General features: G+C 37.7%; 1 protein-coding gene across 1 annotated transcript; it reads left to right on the top strand.

Annotated features, from left to right (window-relative positions):
• Positions 1-251: 251 nt before the first annotated feature.
• On the top strand, positions 252-21,627 carry LOC306881729 (kelch-like protein 24a). Its single transcript, XM_079435967.1, has 8 exons — positions 252-546; positions 1,939-2,819; positions 3,881-3,996; positions 5,358-5,542; positions 9,993-10,111; positions 17,163-17,351; positions 19,508-19,696; positions 19,779-21,627. Exons 2-8 carry the CDS (start codon positions 2,019-2,021, stop codon positions 19,977-19,979), a joined length of 1,800 nt encoding a protein of 599 aa, XP_079292093.1. The 5' UTR covers positions 252-546; positions 1,939-2,018; the 3' UTR covers positions 19,980-21,627.
• The last annotated feature ends 392 nt before the right edge of the window (positions 21,628-22,019 follow it).

Raw genomic sequence — 22,019 nt, 5'->3', positions numbered from 1 at the left:
TTCACAAATAATACTTTATGTATGCACCATTTTATTGAAAAGTAGGAATACATTCTAATCTAAATTCTTTGTTGTTTATTAGCAAAATAACATAACTAATAACTTCAAGTAACACTATTGGCTTTGGGACCGTTGAAAAGGTACACAAACTGTCTTCGTTCATAATCGGGTTTTGTTTGCAAACAACGGCCATCCACATGGAAATTCTCCCGCACTGAATTCTGGGATGTGATGTTCTTTTTTACTGGTTTGAAGGACTGATGAAACCAAGACAGAACTACATTTCCCAAGAACACATTTCCCTTGAACAGCTGACATAACAAGTTCAAAGCCTGTGTATGCAATCTTTGTGCCACAACAGGCAGAGAGCTACTATGAGAAGGATAACAAAGAAAACTTAACAGTGACAACACAAGTACGCACGCTTATGGATCTCTTTTTTTTTTTCTTAGAAACGGATTTATTTCTTCGCATTTGTTTTTAAGGATCTTTAACCCTTGCAATTAAATTTGATGTTTGGCAGAACGTCGGTCTCTTGTGGATAAGGTGAGAAAAATAATGCTGAACTTTTGTCTGAGCAATTTCAATGATTGCGATACGCTTTTTGTATGTCTAAATGTATATATCAAAATACGTGCTTATATCTAAATAATATCTATATATAATGCACATATACATATTTGCATATATACATGGGGTATATATATATATATATATAAAAAAATGTTACTCTAGATGTGGTATTGAGATCATTTAATGAGCTCTAACTTGGCTTGAATGTTTATTCAGAAACTGCAACTGCTTTAAATCTCTGGTGGACTATAGTAGACCACCTTGGACCAGCAACAAAACATCTGGGATGGTTATTGAAACATAATGTCTAAACTAGCTTTTACCCAGCCATAAACAACTAATGACCTTTTTAGACCAGCTGAAAACCTATTGTCATTTTAAGCTGGATTTTTCAGCAGGCTATTTAGAAAGATGGTCTCTCTAAACACTTAGGGATATTTTCTCTGTGGTTTAAAGCCTTTTATGGAGTAGAACAATCACATAATTAATCTCGTTTATATGATGTCATCATTTCAGTCTGCATGGGGCATGTTTTGTTGTCAAACCGTTTCAGCTGTGGAGGAAATATTGAGCAACCGTCCATGTTCTTTTATTTCTGGTTCCACAACTAAACAAACCTGAGTGACATAAAAAAAGATTGCACAAACTCTCCCTCTTTCTCGCTCACTCACTCACTTTATCTCTCAGCCACAAAGAATCAGTGTTCCTTTTTATATCAGTGCATTATTGCCTTGAGGAATTGTTTTATTTTTTTACCGGTCACATGTCTTGACGTATTTCAGTGTGCTCTAGTAACCTTCTCAGATATTTATGAACCCAGTGCCTTTCTTTTCTGTGATGATTGTGCAATCATTTGCTTTTCATCCTAAAATGTTTATTTATTTTTTTGCTTTTTTAATTGACCCTTGGTATAGCACTCATAATACAATTTAAATAACACTTAAGTTTACATTTTTCTTAATATAATGAATAATAATTGTACATTGATGTATATTATTTAATGATTTGCTTTTGGTAACAAATCAAAATAGATGGTTTTCAGTTTTTCATAAAAATATATTTCACCTAGGCATGGGGTTCTTAATTATGCTAGATTTGCAAAAGACTTGTTACTATCGAGATGCTCTTGAGCATGAACTTGACCTTTAGCCTCCACGTTTGGGTCAAAATGCCTCCTTGAGAGTGTGAGCCTGGCCACATTTTTTATGAAATGCCAAAAGGTCAATATTTCCTTCACATCTTAAACGGGTCTTTGGGTTTACCTGAAAATTACAGACTGGCGTGTTGCAGCATAGATAGTAATGCTAATCTCAAGAAGTACCACTAATGCAGTGTTTGTTTATTGTAAATGCTGTTCTTCTACAGGTGTTGATGGTCACCAATCGTTTTCCTGCAACCACTGATAGTGATTGTTTATTGGTGAAGGGCTCTCATCAGATACAATCATGGTGCTCATTCTGGGTCGCCGTCTGAATCATGAGAACTCTGGTGGTGTGCTGGAATCGCCGGCAATCAAGCGCAAAGTCTTTGAGATGGAGTCTAAGACCCTGAGCGACGTGTACAACTTCTCTTCCGGTTCTTCTCATTCTGAGAGCATCCTTCAGGTCTTCAACGAGTTCCGCGAAAGCCGCCTCTTCACGGATGTGATCATAAGCGTCCAGGGTCGTGAATTCCCATGTCACCGTGCCGTGCTGTCGGCCTGCAGCAGTTACTTCCGTGCCATGTTCTGCAACGACCACAGAGAGAGCCATGAGATGCTTGTGGAGATCAACGGCATCCAGGCTGACGCTATGGACATGTTCCTGCAGTATGTCTACACCGGTCGTGCCTCCATCACCACCCAAAATGTCCAGTTCCTCTTCGAGACCTCCAACCTCTTCCAGATCACCACACTGCGGGATGCTTGTGCAAAATTCCTGGAAGAGCAGCTGGACCCCTGCAACTGCCTCGGGATCCAGCGTTTTGCAGACGCCCACTCTCTCAAACAGCTGGCCAGTCGCTGCCGTGTTTTTGCCTTGCTGAATTTTCCAGAAGTTGCTCAGCATGAGGAGTTTCTAGACCTTCACAAGGATGAGCTGCAGGAATACTTGGCCAGCGATGAGCTGTCCATTGGCAGGGAGGAGGTGGTGTTCGAGGCGGTGATGCGTTGGGTCTACCATGGCGTAGAGTACCGCAGACCCATGCTGAAAGATCTACTACAACATGTCCGACTGCCTCTTCTGCACCCAAACTATTTTGTACAGACGGTGAGTGGTACATTCAAATTCATTTGAGCAGGTGGAGAAACTCTTTATTAGTTCAGCGTATCCAGAAATGCACTGCTGAGATGTTTACTTAAAGTGCTGCAGAGATGACATATTTTTGTAGGCCAAACCAAATATTAGCATCACCCTTGTTCCTTGAAAGGGGGATATGTTTTTCCATTGGCTGTTGGATTATTGCAGAAAATAAGTTCTGTGACCAACAAAAGTTTATGACTTACAAAAGTTGATGTAAAAGTTTATACACGTCTGGTTCGTCATGGTAATCTTCACAAATGAACACAAGAAACATCATCCCTGCAGCACTCTATAGAGATCAAAGAATCATAAAATCAGCCTTGGTTTGTTTCTTAAAGTGTCCTCAAGTGAAAATGAACTCTACCTTTGGTATGGCTTGGTCCTAAAGTTACACAACCAGATAAAGCAAGGCCTTGAGATTTGGCTAGTTGTAGAGTGTAGCTGCATTCCATTTACCTTGGAAGTTGGATGTCGGAGCTAAGAATGACGTCACATCCGAGTTGACCACGTTCCAGTACCCAAGTTGGAGAACCAACTTCAATACCAGTAAATAAAAAAAACACTAAAAAGCAATATTTTACAAAGAGAATGCAGAAGTATCATGGATAGTACTGTGTGCACCACTAAGTTTGCTGAGACAAACAGAAATGTTATTTAACAGTATATAACTACTGTTTCACTTCTTTTGATGCACTGAGCAGCAATCTTGGATTCTAAAGTTGTTCCGGTTCCTCCGAGTTGGAAAAGTTCCTATACACAGTGATCTCGAAATTTCCGACTTCCGAGTACAAATAGAGTGCAGCATTTCTCTCCAATGATATTCAAACACATTTGAACCAGTTAATCAAAATCTTGGAGTTCGCTTGAAAACTATCGGCAGGAGTGTTGATGTTTGCCAAGTCAAAACTCTTTCCTTATTGTTGTAATGCAACAAGATTATTTATACAAGATAGCTGGACTCTACAGGAAGGCAGATATAAGGGAGCCAGATTAAGATCAAGCATTAAGAATGTGATCATATTTTGCAGGTGGAAGGCGATAAACTGATCCAGAATGCTCCAGAATGTTACCAGCTGCTGCACGAAGCACGTCGCTATCACGTACTTGGCAATGAGATGATGTCGCCACGAACCAGACCCCGCAGGTACGCAAACATTTGTGACCGGAAATTGGTCGATAAATTGATTTGCTCTTAAAAAACAAATAGTTTCTTCTTCCTGTGAGGGACACTTGTATTTGTTTTATTGTTTTTGCCATGAAAAAGCTAAGATGCTGAAATGGCATTAAATAAATATATACTATTGCTTCCTGTGAGGGACTAAAATGATATGCAGTTCACAGAGAAAGTGAAACTGGACAAACTGAAAACAGGTTTTCAATTAACTGTGTTGAACTTTTGAGAATGAGACATCGCCATTTGTTAACAAGAAAAGGTATAATTTGGGCTTAAACCTTAGTAAATTAAGCGCATAATTCATCTCCATTTTTTTGCTAAAAAAAAAAACTTGCATTGCAGGAGGGATGCCATATCTTGAGACCAGAATATCACCTACCACCCAAACAACCACTCAAAACACTTTAGCAACCACATAACATCCTGGCATTGTTGCGGTGACTTTTGCACGGGCATGCACCACTCACGTTTTCTTCATAACAAATATAGTCCATTTATACACTCTCACTCGCCTGATATCATTAAGCACTTCTGTTTATAGAAAGTATCCATTCAAAAGAAGGCTCAGAATTAGAAGACATGTCTTTGTTTAATGACAGCATGTCTTGTTCTGGATGCAGTATTTATTTAGGGAAACTATTTTTGGTGGAAGTATTTTTAGGGTAGTATTTTTATAAGAGTCAGATGTGGGGAGGTTTAATAAGTACTTTGGGGCAGTATCTTGATATGGAGTTTCTGTTTTTAGAGTTAGTATCCTAATATGGGGTCTATATCTGTATTTAGAAGCAGTATCTGTGTTCTGGAGGTGTTATCTGTGTTTGGAGTCAGTATATTGTATTGGGGGTTGAAAATGTATGAGCTTGCTTTCAGACATTCCGCTCTGCTGGCAGAGAGACAGCCATATAACCACTGTGACTTTATTGAAAATAATATTTCAAAATGATTTAGTGATTAAAACTGCGCACATACAGCCCTAACTCAAACTAGAAAAGCACACTTCACTGTACAGGACTTCAGATTTCTCTGTGCTGCACACATATAAACAAGCTCTGCAGACACTCAATGTGAACTTTATCACATAGTGTTGTAGGTTTGAAGGTTTTGGTTAAATGCATGCACTTTTAAATGCCTAGAAATATAAAAAACTCATTTATGTTATGTGGGTCTCTTACTTGTGACTGTGTTTAGGAAGCGGATTCATTCTCCAATGAATCATAGCGGAAGCTCATTGTACCTTAGCAAGAATGAAGCTTAATCTCTTTCTGAAGATGTAACCACTTCAAAGCCCGCCCCATGCTTCTCTGATATTGTTGTTTTTTCCCTCTCTGCAGGTCTACTGGTTTCTCTGAGGTCATTGTGGTGGTGGGAGGCTGTGAGCGAATGGGAGGTTTCAATCTGCCGTACACAGAATGCTACGACCCCGTGACGGGAGAGTGGACATCTCTTGCTAAACACCCCGAGTACACAAAGTCTGAGTATGCAGTGTGCGCCCTCCGCAATGATATCATTGTGTCAGGTTAGACCCTCTTATTTCTATGTGACAAATGATTTTGTTTTCTGTTTTTGAGTAGCCCCACCCACAGTGAAACTTCTTTGGTCCAAAGCCCTCATCGTAGCTCTATATGAAACACCCTTTATGATTTTGTTACATAATGCTGTATTTTTGTTTTAACTACAGACAGAAAAATGACTGGAAATTGATAAAGTGTGGTTAGGACATGGTGAAATGCGCTTTACTTTTGGTGCTGGTGTGTCCTGTTCTTGGTCACAGTGACTGATCAGAAAGTGACTAGCTGTGTGGAACCTGAACACACACACACACACACACAATTTTGAGCCGTGTTGTTGGCACAGGCATGTGGAACTTCCTATAAAAGTAGATTCACCCAGATTTACACATTAGGGAGGTGTTTTAATGTCTGCCTGGAACATAAATGACATCTAATAAAAATTTCATATGTGCAGTTTGAACTGCAATTTTTGCAGTTTGAACTTTTTTGTTTAATTTTACCTTAAAACATTTGAAGACAGGACCCAAACCATGTATGGGGATCAGAATATCATAGATACTTGGGAATGAGCTCTTAAAAATTGTGCCAGTAGCCAAACATTTCTAGCAAGCACCACTCAAATTTTCATTAGAAAATGTAAGCATCTACTTTTAAATTCATTGTTCAGTTGAGCTTCATTTAACAAATTCTGTTGTTGTTTGGATGGGTTGGACAAATTAGTCCAGGGTTTTCTGTGGTGGGTTAAGGGCTTTTAGCAAATTCCTTGTTTGTGAGGACATTTCTGGAACAGCCGTTTATGATTTGAGGAAAATCGGAAATAACAGCTGCCTCTGTGGCCAGCCAGTGTGTCAAGGGCTGTTCTCACTGGCAAACTCCAGCGTTCTATTGCTTGGGACATTTTAAACTCTAACTGGCATGGGCAAGCGGCATCTTGGGGGAGGATTTGCACCAAGGGTTTCAGAATAGTTCCAGGAATGATCTGCAGTTTTTGGCTGCAGATGTTGGTAAAGTTATTGCATCACGTCATCCAAGGTCACTGGCTATATATAAAGGCTATATATTGAGGAGTTTCTGTATCTTTGACGTTTTATGCATTTAAACTTGACCTAAATTCTTTCAGCTCACGTGTGTTTTTGTTTAACCAAGCTGGATGCCATAATGTGGAATTCTGAATTGTGTAATTCTTATTCTTCTCCTCCTAGTGCCATTGTTCAGCTCTTTAAAAACATGACGTATGGATTGTGAATTGTGTGTCTGATTTCCATGAAATAGGGCTGTGTTTTCACACTTATGTTCTCATGTGTCAGGTTTGCCCTTCTCTCTGTCTCTAACACACTCGTAAACACACTTCTTACTGCTGGTCTCACATGCACGTGCCGTTGGCCAGCCTCCAGCATCAAATTCAGAGGCCTCTTACTAAATCTGTCCCTCTCTTCTGTCAAGTTATATCCTGCTGGCTGGTGGTTCAGCTGTCTTTGATAAACATTACTCTTGGACAAAAATCTCCGCTGTAGAGTGTAAGTGCACAGCTTGCCAGATCAAGTGATTCCATACATACTTCATAAATTTAAGATCACTATTTCATGCACTCATCTACATGTTTTATTTAATAGAATCATGCAGAATTTGTTGCTTTCTGATCATAGAAATTAAATCTAAGCATGTACAAGTAAAGTAACTTAAAATACACACAAGTACTTATTTTGGACAGCTCACAAATTATTAACATATATTGCATGCCATATAATCTTTACTAGGAACCCTGTGTCTGCATTTCGCAGAGCCCCAAAATGAAAGTTGTTGTTATTCACTTACCTGCATGTTGATCAAACCTGTATGACTTTCTTTCTTCTACTCCATTGACTTTCATTGTATGGACAAAAGCAACTGAGATATTTTTCGCAACATCTTCATTTGTGTTACACAGAAGATAGAAAGTTCTACATGTTTGCAATGAAATGATGAACTGAAAAAGAGAAATGTCTGAATTTAATGCTGTTCATTGCAACATCACTGCCTACATCCGTTTAGACATGTGCTATTACTTTGATCATCATTTCTTCATTTGCTGGGACAAGAGCAAGTTAAGTTAGTTAATTTCAGTGTTGAAATATGACGGAAGACATAATTGGTTGGCAGTTCCTCCCTGAGGCAGTGGATCTGAGTCAGCAGGAAAACGACACGTGCAGTGTTTCCATTTGCCTTCCCACTTTTAGAAAAAACATCAATCATTCCATCCAAACCTGACCAACAACATGACATTTTCAATGTCATAGAGCAAAGGAACTTTTTATTTACAAGCTAAATAACTCAAATTACACTCATTTTTCAGGATTTTTAATATATGTCATCAGGCCATAGGGCCTGGTAGAAAAATAAACAATGAACTAAAAATGTCAGATTAAAGAGGAAAGGAATAAAAATGTTTTTAATTTATTTTATATGAGGCTTCCTTATTGACTATATTGCCCTAGGCCACAATTTATCACTGGTTTTTGAAATGGTTTTGTTAGAAATGTTATGAAGTTTGAGAGAAATTATATTTTGGGCTATAATATAATATTGCCAAGACATTTTATCATTAAAAATAGTCCAAATGATTATGATGCCTCATTCAGGACTGTCCAAAATAGATTTGAGGCTGCATCCCTTCAGCAATGTTTCTGTTAATGACTAGCTTTACTGTTCACCTGCAAGTTTTGCATCCGGTACTGAAAGTGCCTACTTAGTGACAACATGTAAAGGGTCAGCTGGACACAGACTCCATCTTAAATGCTGGTTTGTCTGGTCTTCAGTCTGAATGAATGTAACAAAGGCTTGATGGTCTTTGTCAAGGGATATTTATGACAGAAGAGCCAACCAAAAGGACTGGAGACAGTCTTTATTATGTTTACTCAGCATTAGAGAACAAAGCAAGCACATCCTCTTTAATTAGAGATTTTGAATCTGTCTTTGTTTACCAGACAGTTGCTCCGCTAATCCGCTAATGGAGTTTATGAGCACTGTAGTTCTTGTTGTGCCGCTTGTACTTCCTCAAAAATGTTCTTCAATTCTTTTCTACCTCCTCTTTTTCCATCTTTAAGCTTCCCTTTTTTCATTTTCCCCAGCCTTTCAGTCAAATTTCAGTCAAAGTTATTTTGAGTTTGTTTACTTCAGCACTCATGTGCATTATATATGAGCTAAAGACGCTAAATTTATGATACCAGTGTTTCCTGCACTAAAAATAGCTGAATAACGGCATTACCAAGATGGCCATCTAGTGCACTGACCTACCTTGAAGGGACTTTGACAGCAGTGAGAAAGAAAAAGGGCCTCATATGCTATTTGAGCACTTCTCAGACCTTCATTATCTAAGTCTGTAAACAGAATTAAAGTGGAACGGCCTGCTCCCAGGTGTTGAGCGTGTGTGTGGGAGAGAAGGACTGTCAGAGCTTGTCTCAGACCTGCTGTTTGGATGATAACCAGCCATTTGGCCAAGATTTGAAGTGACAAAGAATAGAACAGCCTTCAGCGGGTTTAGATAAACACAGATGACAACAAGAAAGGACGTTCAGATCAGAGGGAGCTTTTCTATTTAACAAGAACACAGGTAAAGCACTGTGGTTTGTGTAATTACAGACAAGGTGTTGTCTGAAACTGAGAATTAATAACCTGTTTCTGGGTTTGCAAAGTTGAAATATTTGACCACAAACAAGCTGCTAGTGGTTAACAAAGAAGCTATGCAGTGGACAGAAAAAGTATCTTGACAGTGTTAAAAATTTATGAATATCATTGGTAAACTAAATGATGCTCAGAACTGACATTTTTGAGCCAATTCTGCAATGTTTGGTCTCAAGGTGATTTTAGTGGATGCACTATTAAGTACAAGATGTCCTGGCAGAGTAATACATCATCATATTAGATCAGAAAATTATCAACTCATGTTTGACACGCAGAAAGTCCCAAAATACTTTTGTCTTCATTGTAAAGGGATTATATGCAAAGAGTTTTGTAAAATGTTAGACTTGTGTAAATGTGTTCAATAACACACACGCCAGTGTTCTTTTAGCATTTTGTATGTAATATTATAGTATTTATTAATATTTGTATTATTTTGTGTGTATATATTTAGTTATCTTTTTAAATCGTTTTAGGTTTAGTCATTTTAGTATTTAAAACTTATTTCAATTAGTTGCCAAAGCAACTTTTAAAATTTTCATTTAAATTGCTTATATAGAATATTTAAAATTAATTTTATTTTCAATACGCTAAGCTCACCCTCACAGAAAACCTTAGCATTTTTGACTTTTTATTTTTATATTCTTTCTACAAATGAAGATATTCTCAAGTGTCTCTAAAGGGAAGGTTTGCCAGCTCTTTTTTTGGGAACAAATTTGTCCCTAAAATATGGTTAGGTTGATACACACACGCACAGCTTGCTTATGCTGTTGTTAATGTTGTGGTTGTTATTTGCAGGTGGACGCATCAACAGCAGTAACGTCTGGATGTATAACTCTCAGCTCAACATCTGGATCAGAGTGGCCTCTCTTAATAAGGGCCGATGGAGACACAAGATGACCGTCCTTCTGGGGAAGGTGAGAGGGAGTGGTGTGTGTGTGTTTCCAGTCCCAGTGTCCCATTTCCTAAATCAAAAGCACACTTCCTTTAGTGCATTGTGACTGCATGGAGAAAATTATGCAGGATTTGTACCTTTTGTGTTGCACTAAAACATCTAATGCAAGTAAATATTTGTATTTTAATTGTTGCTTAGGAAAAAACATTTTAATTGGTTCAAATACATGGCTATTTTTGAATGGCTGTTGATGGAGAAATATGATTTTGGCTTTATTTAGGCATCCCCACCCCTGTTTGTTCCTTTGTTTATCATTATAATAATTAACCCTGTATTGAAATTACTCAAATTTTCTGTTCTCTTCTCCATAAATATCTTCAAATATTGCAGATTGATACACTTAACATTTGCTATTCTTTAAACTCTGGCGAAATATTTTCTTCTTTCCCAATTGGCTTTTTTTTTTCTTTTTTTCTTTTTTTAAGCATGCAATAAATTATTTTGTGGTTTATGCATCAAACACGATAAAACACTTCGGCAGTGGAGTAAGAGAAATAAGCTTTAAGTTTTTACAACACAAAACTTACCATTACATATAAGTGCAAAAAATACCTCATTTTGGTAAACAGGGTTTAAGTGCGTGTTTAGGATTGTTGTTATGATCAAATGTTTACATCTGTAATCAGATTGTGCTGTTGCCATTTAACTGATAGTTTTGTAGAAATTAGCTGCCCCAGATATTGTGTTGTTGTGTTTGACTTATGGAGAATCATGCTTCACTTCCTGTGAATTGTTTGTCTTTTTCATGTTTTATGATAGTCTTTTGGTGTTTTATTTTGAGAGTTTGTGAATGTTTTAAACATGCATTTTATTACACATGCAGGGGGTGTAATGGGCTGCCTGCTTGGATGTAATACGTGTTTTCTGTTCATACACATAACGAGAGCGAGAGAGAGACATACACAAAATGCTCTCTTGAGACTTTTTTTTTCTTGGAAAACAGTTTGTGTGTGTGTGCCCACCCAGTGCCCATCCTCCTCTATAGTTGTTTACAGACACATTTGCTTACTTTTCAGGATGTTTGTAGCTCTTTAGAAGGAGGATTGAAATGAGTTTCCATTTTAAAGGAAACAGTTCACCCAAAAATAAGTTTTGTTAACATTTACGCCCTCATGTTGTTCTCAACCTGTATGACGTTTTCTTCAATTGACATGAGGGTGAGCAAATGATGCTGCATTGTTTGTGTGTATGTTGTTTATGGCCATGTTTGCATGCCAAATGCATTACTAACAGTGGCCCAGTAGTCCACAACACAACGAAATCTCCACAGCACAATAAAATGTTGTGGCTCGTTTCTCCTGTGTTGTGCACTACTGAGCCACCATAAGTTTTAGTTTTTTTTATGCTTTAAACGACAAAAGCAAAACAGTACACCAGACATAATGAAGCCAGGGCAACGAATCAAACACCCATTGTATCAGACAATAGAAAATTCCTTGGGAGTCACAGGAAAATTCAAGTAAGAAACTCATCATATTTCATTAGATACCCTTGAGTGCTAAACAAATTAAATGACGGCCTAAACCAATATCCTTATCAAACCAGCTTTTAAAAAAAAGAAACTTGTGTTTATATGAAATACAACGGTTGTTCCAAATAAAATAATGCTGCGGACGAAAATTGTGCAGGTAGATCAGTTTCCAAGCTAACAAAGCTTGAGCATGAAAGGCAGATTTCCCTGGCAAGTTCTCAATCTTATATTCACACATAAGTAAAAAAATTACTTTTAACTTTGAGAGTGTTATTTAAAGTAGATAAATCTAGAAAGTCAAGTCCACTATTTTAAGGGAATTCATATTAACAGGATTACGAATGTAGTGAACACAATTCTTCCATTAAAAAATATGAACTAAAATCTGATCAATAGTTTTAACAGTTTTATTGTCTAAATATATAGTTGAACCAATATAGGTCTAGACCAGAGCTGTCCAAACTCTGTCCTGGAGGGCCGGTGTCCTGCAGAGTTTAGCTCCAACCCTGAAGCAGCTAATCAAGCTCTTACTAGGCATACTAGAAACTTCCATGCAGGTGTGTTGAGGCAAGTTGGAGCTAAACTCTGCAGGACACCGGCCCTCCAGGACAGAGTTTGGACAGCCCTGGTCTAGACATTCCTTCTGCTTTTGACAGAAGAACTACCTCTAAGGGACAGGTCCCTTAATAACCAAAGATTCAATTTACATTTCATCTTTTCAAAGGCAGAATTAAAATTTAGGGAAACTCTTATCGTGTTCACTTTTTGAAATGACAATGCCTAAATAACTAACAGCTTCTTTAACGGGAATACCGTTAAAGGAGTTTTTCAAGACTAATATCTTAAATTGTTTGATATTAAGGTACAAAACTGAAGCATTAGAAAACAACTGAATAGTTTTAATTGCCTGATGAACTTGTCTAGAATTTTTTTTTAAATTGCTTCCTTAATGTCATCAACAGTAATTGGTGAGTCACATCATACAATTGTTTAATCATGATTAATAGAATTAACATTACCAAGATGCTTACTGAAAGTATCCAAATCAGCTAGATTCAATTTAGGTTCATGCAAATGATTAAAAATTGACAAAATTGAGAATTGTAGATAGAATTGCATTTAGCCCTGTTTTCTCAAGCTTTCAAGTTTGGGGCAGATTGGACATTTTATGGATGAGTTACAACAACTTCTATTCCCATGGCGAAACATTGAACTTTGTCACGCCACCATGGACATGCACTTTAATGAAAACTCAAGATCTTCACAATTTAACATTGCAAAGGCCTTTAGATTAGACTGACCAAATCTAATGTTGATATCAGTAAATCTCTAGGAGGAGGAGTTACAGCGTAAAACATGCCACTTCCTGTTGCCAGCAAGTGGCGCTATGACTATAACTCAATATGGGCATTTAGATCTCTTCAGGTCAGGAGTCTTGTCAAACATGTGAAGTTTGGGGCAGATCGGACATTCCTGTTTCATTGTGAAAAACAACATCGCCGCTCAAGACTAGTTACCTTCTCAACAATGGCCTTCAATTCAGCTGACATGCCCGAGATCTTTTTTTTTATTCCATCTGAGCGACTATTGGTCAGCTGTGTTATCCCTAATAGCTGTGATGAGATGTTAGCTCGAGTGAAATCACTTGCTCTTTTCTTTGTGACTGGCGATTTACTCTGGGTGATCTTGGTACCTCCTCTTCAGCTAAAGTGAACATATCTTCCTCGCTCGCTCAAGAAGCAACGAAATCATAGCCACCGCTGGCTGGTGAGCACACGTTATTACTAACGTTAGCCACATTAGCATCAACAGAAGAGTAATTAAAAGGACCACTTTTACACCCCATGGGAATGCAATACAGGGGAAAACTTCAAGTTAAAGGTGTAACAAAACACACACAGCACACAATTAACTAAAATTATTTTTGCTCTGTCTAAACACAGTTGGTGCAAGAGCTCGCACAAACACGTCTGATCAGGCAGCCATCTTGGACTCGCCCTGTAATAACTAAGTTCAGGTGGTGACCCTTTGAAAAATGAGTCTCTTCCTTTGACATTTCAGAAGAACCACTTGTGTTTTACTGAAAAACAGTTCAAGCAAGATAAGAGAATGATGAATGTATATGTACTGGTAGATGGCAGGAAATCATGTTTGATAGCATATCTTACATAATTTAATTCCATCTACTTCATTCTCTTATCTTGTTTAAGTGACTTTTAACATGGAATGGTTGTTGGTGCCAGACGGGCTGGTCTGAGTATTTCAAAAACTGCTGATCTACTGGGATTTTCACGCACAACCATCCCTAGGGTTTACAGAGAATGGTCTGAAAAAGAGAAAATATCCAGTGAGCGGCAGTTGTGTGGACGAAAATGCCTTGTTGATGTCAGAGGAGAATGGGCAGACTGGGCAGTTAGAGATGATAAAAAGGCAACAGTAACTCAAATAACCACTCTTTACAACCGATGTATTCAAGTTCAAGTTTATTTGTATAGCGCTTTTTACGATACAAATTGTAGCAAAGCAGCTCTACAGGAAATTAAATTTCCACAATATATTTATATATTGCAGAACCTTAATATATCTAACTTATGAAAAATTTGGTAATTCTGTATCTTGTCTGAGCGTTGGCATCCTCTGAGGTCCTCTGAGGGGTTGCCATCATCTTTTCTCAGGTGTTCGTCATCTGAGATCATTTAAGGGTTGGATCCAGACTGAAGCTTCTGTAATGGGTATAACTGTTGTACCATGGCGCAGTACGTTTTTCTCTAACCTTTTTCAATTTGAGGGGGCCAACAGCTTCTAATGTGTTAGAGAAGATCGTGCCGATGTTGCTAGTCATTTCGTCTAGTTCATGTGTATTTATGGGTACACAGAGCAGTTGAGATAAATCAGGCAGGTTATTTGTCAATCTGTCTTTGGTGGCTGGAACAATAGTTCTGCCCGGACGATAACGCGGAGCCAAATAATTAATATCAGTAATACGCAGCATGCACAATACAAGGAAATGATCAGTAACATCATCACTTTGAGGTACGATATCTATATCGGTAAGATCAATTCCATGCGATATAATTAAATCTAGCGTATGATTAAAACGATGAGTGGGCCCGGTGACGTTTTGCTTGACTCCAAAAGAATTTATTAGGTCAGTAAACACAAGTCCTAACACATTTGTATTATCAACGTGAATGTTAAAATCTCAGACAATTAGCACTTTATCAACATTAACCAATAGATCTGAGAGGAAATCTGCAAATTCTTTTAGGAAATCTGTATATGGCCCTGGCGGTCTATACACAGTAGCCATAGTGTAACATTAAGCAGAAGTTATTCAAATGAGTTGAACCTCCTGTTTCCTGTTTTCTGAGTAACATTGAGAATATCACTATATATTGTTGCCACACCGCCGCCACGACCAGTCTGACGGGGCTCATGTTTATAACAGTAGCTTGGTGGAGTAGACTCATTTAGACCAATATATTCATTTGGTTTAAGACAGGTTTCAGTCAGGCAGAATACATCAAAATTATTATCTGTGATCATTTCATTTACAATAACTACTCTGGGTGCGAGTGATCTGATGTTTAGGAGCCCAAGCTTTAAAAATTGTTTTTGTTCATTTATTTTTCTGGTTTAATCACGATCAGATTTTTTCTAGATCCTGCATTAAATTTATATTTTGACCTCGCTATTCGGGGAACAGACACAGTCTGTATAGATTGGACAGCGCAAGTACTTCTATCTTTTAAGTGGGTAGAACAAAAGTCATCATAGCAGTTATTTGAGAATTGGCTTACTAGTCAGATGGAGCATATGCAGAATACCATCTCTGAACGCACAACACGTCGAACCCTGAAGCAGATGGGCAAGCAGCAGAAGACCACACCGGGTGCCGCTCCTGTCATCTAAGAACAGGAAACGGAGGCTACAATTCGCACAGGCTCACCAAAATCGGACAATAGAAGATTGGAAAAACGTTGCCTGGTCTGATGAGTCTCGATTTCTGCTGCGACATTTAGATGGTAGGGTTAGAATTTGACGTAAAGAACATTAAAGCATGGATCCATCCTGCCTTGTCTCAATGATTCAGGCTGGTGGTGGTGGTGTAATGGTGTGGGGGATATTTTCTTGGCACACTTTGGGCCCCTTAGTACCAATTGAGCATCGTTTAAACGCCACAGCCTTAAACGAGACAGTATTGTTGCTGACCATGTCCATCCCTTTTTGACTACACTGTACCCATCTTCTGATGGCTTCTTCCAGCAGGATAATGCACCATCTCACAAAGCTCAAATCAACTCAGACTGGTTTCTTGAACATGAAAGCCGACATGCAGCCGACAAATCTGCAGCAACTGCGTGATGCTATCATGTTAATATGGACCAAAATCTCTGAGGAATGTTTCCAACACCTTGTTGGAATCTATGCCACGAAGAATTAAGGCAGTTCTGAAGGCAAAAGGGGGTCCAACCTGGTATTAGCAAGGTGTACCTAATAAAGTGGCCAGTGAGTGTATATTTATCATGGAAGAAGCAGCACATGTGATGTTTTGATACAGATACAATTACTTTACTTTTAATGAATAAATATAAGGTTATGGATTTCAGTGGAATGAATGCCATTTTAATCAGTGAAGACAGGGTGGAACAGGGTTTAAATCATCAGAGAGTGTGAATAAGAGAAGTTTAGCCTCTTAGGTCAGAGGTCATCAGTCTGTATGTGTGTTTACGTTACACACGATCTTAGGCCTTATAGGCAACTGCGATCTGTTTCTCCACTCTGTTGAAAAGGTTTCCTGTTGAACTGCTTTAATATGGGTCAGTGTCATTATGTTGTTATCGTGGCCCTCCACACTTCCTCTGCTGTGTCAGTTTGAGGATAAAGCTGTTTGTGGAGAGGATACGACAAGTGCTTGTCTTTAAACAGCTACAGAGAAACACCAAAGCCAGGGAAAAGTGATGCTTATGTTGGATCTCTGTCACTGTTTATTGTTTTTCTAGTAATAGAATAATTTGCAGATTGATTAAGTAAACATTAAAAAGGAATAGTTCACCCAAGTATGAACATTTGCCTGAAAAGTTACCCACCCTCAGGCCATCCGAGATGTAGATGAGTTTTTCTTCATTAGAACAGATTTGGAGAAATGTAGCATTACATCACTTGCTCACCAATTCACTTGCTCACCAAAGACTTCAGTCCTTCTATTAATGTCTTGTGAAGCAAAGAGCTGCATGTTTGTAATAAAAAAATCCATCATTAAGATGTTTTTAACTTCAAACTGTTGCTTCTGGCTAAAATACAAGAACTCGATTCATAATATTGTTCTCTCTAGTGAAAAGCCATCTTGTCTGAATCAGGAAAGAAAGGTGCACAGATCAAGCACCATTTACAAAATTACCGTTTTCAAAATGTAAAAAAAAAAAAAAAAAAGCTTAAAATATTATTACTCACTTAAAATGTACTTTTCTTTCAGGGTTGGATTATCTACATGTGTTCATTTAGATAGTTAGGTAAACACATCTGTGTATGTATCCTGCAGGTGTATGCAGTTGGAGGTTATGATGGGCAGTCTTGTCTCAATAACGTGGAGGTGTACGACTCATTCTCCAACCGCTGGACTGATGTGGCCCCCATGAAAGAAGCCGTCTCCTGCCCGGCAGTCACCAGCTGTGCGGGAAAGCTTTTCGTCATTGGAGGAGAACCCGATGAAAACAGCTGCTCCAATAAGGTGAGTGTGTGAGTGCTAAACACACCCGCAGTATATTAGAAATGGGTCTCATCTATGAAACCCATAACTTGGTCTTTGTTCTTTATATAAAACACTGATAGTGCAACTTATGCCTGGTGATTTTTCATTGCTGGCAGACCCTTCCTGCAATAGTGCTTTTGACTTGTCGTCTTGAAAAGGAAAATCTTGATTTTTGTGTAGGTGAGGCCTTTTATCAAATAAAAACTTTTTATTTTGTCTCTGCTAGAAAAAGTACTCGCATTAAAACCTGCCCATCTGTTACATGGAATAACCGCACGTTCTGTCTTAATGATACTGTCATCTAATTTTCCTGTTTGACATGATGCCTTTATAGAGCAAATAGACCATAACCAGATCAGCAGAGAGTTTAACCAACCTGTCACACCGGCTCTTCTCTCAATCCTAGTGAACGCCATACTTTAATTAGGCTGAACTGGTTTGCTGGTAAAGCTGTTCTCCCAGCCTGACTAGCTGAAACATGCACCAAAACCAGCTAACAGACCAGCCTGATCACTCAGGATGGGAGACATTTTTGACTGGTTTCATATGGATAATTTGTCACGAGTTTTTTGTTACAATGCTTTTTTAGAAGATAGCTGCTATCTAAACAGCCAGCGAGGCAGCTCACTAGGGTTTGTCATCATTTTTGTGTCTTATATTTGACTAATTTTAATGTTAATGTCACTTTTTTTCTCATATACACTACCGTTCAAAAATGTTAGTAAGATTTTATATTTTAAAAAATAGTCTCAAGATTGCATTAATACAGTAAAAACATTAATATTTTTAAGTATTATTGACATCTGAAATCATTTTTTTCTTTTTAAATTGATTTGAATAAATGTAATTTATTCCAGTGAATTCAGTTTATTCCTAGTGTATCATGATCCTTCAGAAATCATTCTAATATTCTGATTTGATACTCAAGAAACATTTATTATTATCAATGTTGAAAACAGTTGTGCTGCTTAATACATTTGTAAAACTGTAATTTCTTTGATAAATAGAAAAGAAGAAAATCTTATTGTCCCTAGACTTTTGAACATTAATGCATGAGAGGGGTCTTGCTGAACTCACCTGTAACGTTCCTCATGTAACCCCTAAAATATGGGCATCTCTTTGAACAGAAGGGCTGTTAACGGCAGATGTGTAGTGAATGTGTGTTTTTTGCAGGTGGTCTATAACCTAATGGACAAGTAGGCCTGCATTCTGAGCTTATTGTCCTCAGGCACTGCTGCCATCTCGGGTAACATCTCACATGGGTTTCTCTCATTGATTTTCCAGTGCTCATATTACAGCATTCTTTACTTGCCATCTGGAACAGAAAGAAAGAGAAAGAGAAAAACATGAAAGGGAAGGATCTGATATAGTTTAATACAAAGCTCTCTTATACAAAATGTTGCATGTTCCTCCAAATAAGTGCTGCATCTGTCATCTGAGAGTTTCCAAATGGTGTCTCTTTGACAATATTTCTTTACTCTGTCAGTGCGTGTCAGTCTTTCTTAAACCTATACAGCCAGCACAGAGAAAGATTGTTTGCACTGAAGAGTGCAAATAGTAGATTTACTACTTGTCTATGGTTTTCGCCCACAGTGCCTGTTCTCTGTTTTCATCTCATTAAATAGGATATTGTTCTGATGACTATGAGGAATTTACAAAGAGATTATATTGTATTCAGGAATGTTTGTGTTTAATTTATGCACATAGGAGGTTATGATGGTTGTGAAAAAAATGTATATATAAATATATATTGCAATTTATATACATTAATTTGATTCATTGACAAAATCTCTTATATAAAGTACTTCACAGATTTTTTTTTTTCTCATCTAAATACTGTCAGTGACAAAAATAAATAAATGAAGTTCATAAGCTGAAAAGTAAGACCCAATGCTGTTATTGTTAACTAATACAGTACATAATACAAAAGAAAAACTATTGACAGAATAGGATAAAATGACATAAGTACATACAAAAAGACTAAAATTAAAATGATATGCATGTATATAAACACTGATTCAGAATCTTACAATAATAGTATATAAATAATACTAAAATAATTAACAAGTATGAAATAGTTTCTAATTTTAAGACTTTTCAAGATTATAAAACAACCTTTCTCCATTGTGTTTCAGGTCCAGTGTTATGACCCAGAGTCAAACAGCTGGCAGCTGAAGGCATCTATTCCCTTCACCAAACCCAATATCTCTTCTGTTTCTCTCAATCACCTCATCTACGTATGCGGTGGCCTCAACAAGTCCATCTACTGCTACGATCCTTCACAGGACCAGTGGATGCATGTGGGCCACACCTTCAGCAGACAGGTACCTGAAGCCTAGTGAAAACCTCAAAATTCTTGTCATTTAGTCCCATATACTGATTCTATTATTGTCTGTGTGTGTTTAGGAGAGTTGCGGTATGTCCGTTTGTAATGGAAAGATCCACATCCTGGGTGGACGGGGAGAAAACGGCGAAGCCTCTGACAACATTGTGTGCTATGACCCGGCCTCCGGCATCATCACATGCACAGCTGCTATGCCTCGTCCCATCTCCTACCATGGCTGTGTTACCATACAACGTTTCAGCGAAAAACAACACAAACCCTGAAAGCATCTGCAACTGCACATACAGACTGTACCAAACATGGAGCTGTTGACTGTTACATCCATATCAAAAACAACTTTGCATCGTGACAACGGCTATTTTTCTTAACATATACACTTACATGCACTGTAGATGTAGCACCATGTTTAACTGCTACAGTTGATTTCATCATCATGCCATAGCTGTTATTATCTGTAAGACAGCAGTCAACTGACTTTTTTCTGTAACAAGGAAGTATGTAAAACATACCCTTACTCATAACTGACATACATTCAGAGAATGAGTCGGATCTAATGGAGTAATCACATAGATGCAGTGATGTCCTGTATTGATAAAAAAAAAAGCACCACAAATGCACATTTCTTGTAATACTTTTTTCTTTTCTGATTTTTTTAGTTTTCATTTTTATTGTTAAATGTGCATTTGTTTATGCCTTTAACTATTTCTTTGTTATTTTGTAGCATTATTCTTTCATTTTGACAACATTTGTAAAGTCTGCAGACAGAAACTTGTTTTTGGTTCATTCTTGGGGTGATTTTAATGTGCCATTTACTCATTTAACATCATATTATTCTTATTAAGTAACAGAAAGCACTTAAAAACTACATCAGACATGCTGTGTGAGGTTTTCATGAGGAGGTTTTTGCATTCTAAGCTGGAAAACCTAAGGCTGGAAACCACATACCTCAGTGATGGACCGCTCTGATTTTGGTCAATGAATTGTCACGTCAGGTTCTTATAGGTTCTTCATGAACCGTATAGCTGTGAAACAATTTTTTCCCCAGTATATCATATCTGTATTTGAGCGTCTCCTTATCTTTAGTGTGTCAACCAGGACGTGCCTTTCTGATCTTTTTTAAAAAAAATTATCAGAGCCCCAATCATGCACTTGAATGTATTAGTGTTCGTAATATATGGCAATGTAAATACATTCTACTCATTTAATGTTATCTGTGTTATTTTACGTTGTGCTTTGTAAACAATCTCATAGCTGTAGATAGCATCTGAATTTTTGAGTAGGACTGCAGGAAATTCTTGTGTTTGCGTGTATGGTTGTGCTTGTTCAAATTAACCTGGAACTGTTTTCATGTTTAGCAGCAAGATAACTGCAGTCTCTGCTCTAGTACTTGTCAGTACTGGAAGCAGACATTTACCTGTCAGAATAATTTTGTGCAATTCATCTGAACGTGTCAGGCAGGATGCTGGCAGCTAGTTTACCCAAAGCACTGCGTCTCCTGCATTTCTGCCTGCAATGACAAAAACATAAGTGTGTCTGTATATACTTATTTATGTTTTCATATACATAATGTTGATTTGTCCTATTTTTTTTTAAATAATATCAGACAAATTTTCAAACCCAGCTTTATATTGTTTGTCTTGGTTAGATGTGGTGTTTTGTAGGATTGTATGGACAAAGTTGATCCAAGCTCTGAGTTGGTTTTCAACTCATTCATAAGTATAACCTGGTATTTTTGTTGCAGTAGAAACTCCTAAAAATGCAGTTTCGGACCATTTCATTTCAGTGGAATGAAACTGTAGCTGTAATTGAGTCCAAAGCATAAGAAGTATTGGACATGTTTCAAATATAACAATAAACCGTTCTTTGTAAAACTGCAAAAGTGCCTGAATAAAAAAAGTTCATTTGCAATGATTTATGTTGTCATTTCCTGTAACTGCTCATCAGAATATCCTGAAGCATGTGTTTGTACAGCCCACTTCATACCTGTGGTTACGGAAACCGGCATTCCTTGGAGTACTTGTGCATTACACAAGATTCTACGGAAATTCCTCAAAAGGAAACCTGAGCTATACTCTTCATACCTTGGTGAAAATATGTCAGGTTGATACAAAACATAATCCCACTCAAAAAAAAAATGTTTGCTTCCCCATTCTGAAAAATTACCCAAGCTCTTCACTGTAAAAAGCAAAAAAAATTTACAGTTTACTAGACGTTTTGGAGACATGACCATCTTTACAACTGGTCAAGGCTTTTAAGTTCAGCCCAAACAGTTTGCCCCGTACATGTCTCAGCTCATGCCAATA

The sequence above is a fragment of the Barbus barbus genome (assembly GCF_936440315.1).
Source record: "Barbus barbus genome assembly, chromosome: 15".
Taxonomy (NCBI): domain Eukaryota; kingdom Metazoa; phylum Chordata; class Actinopteri; order Cypriniformes; family Cyprinidae; genus Barbus; species Barbus barbus.
This window is presented reverse-complemented; position numbering and strand designations above follow the sequence as displayed.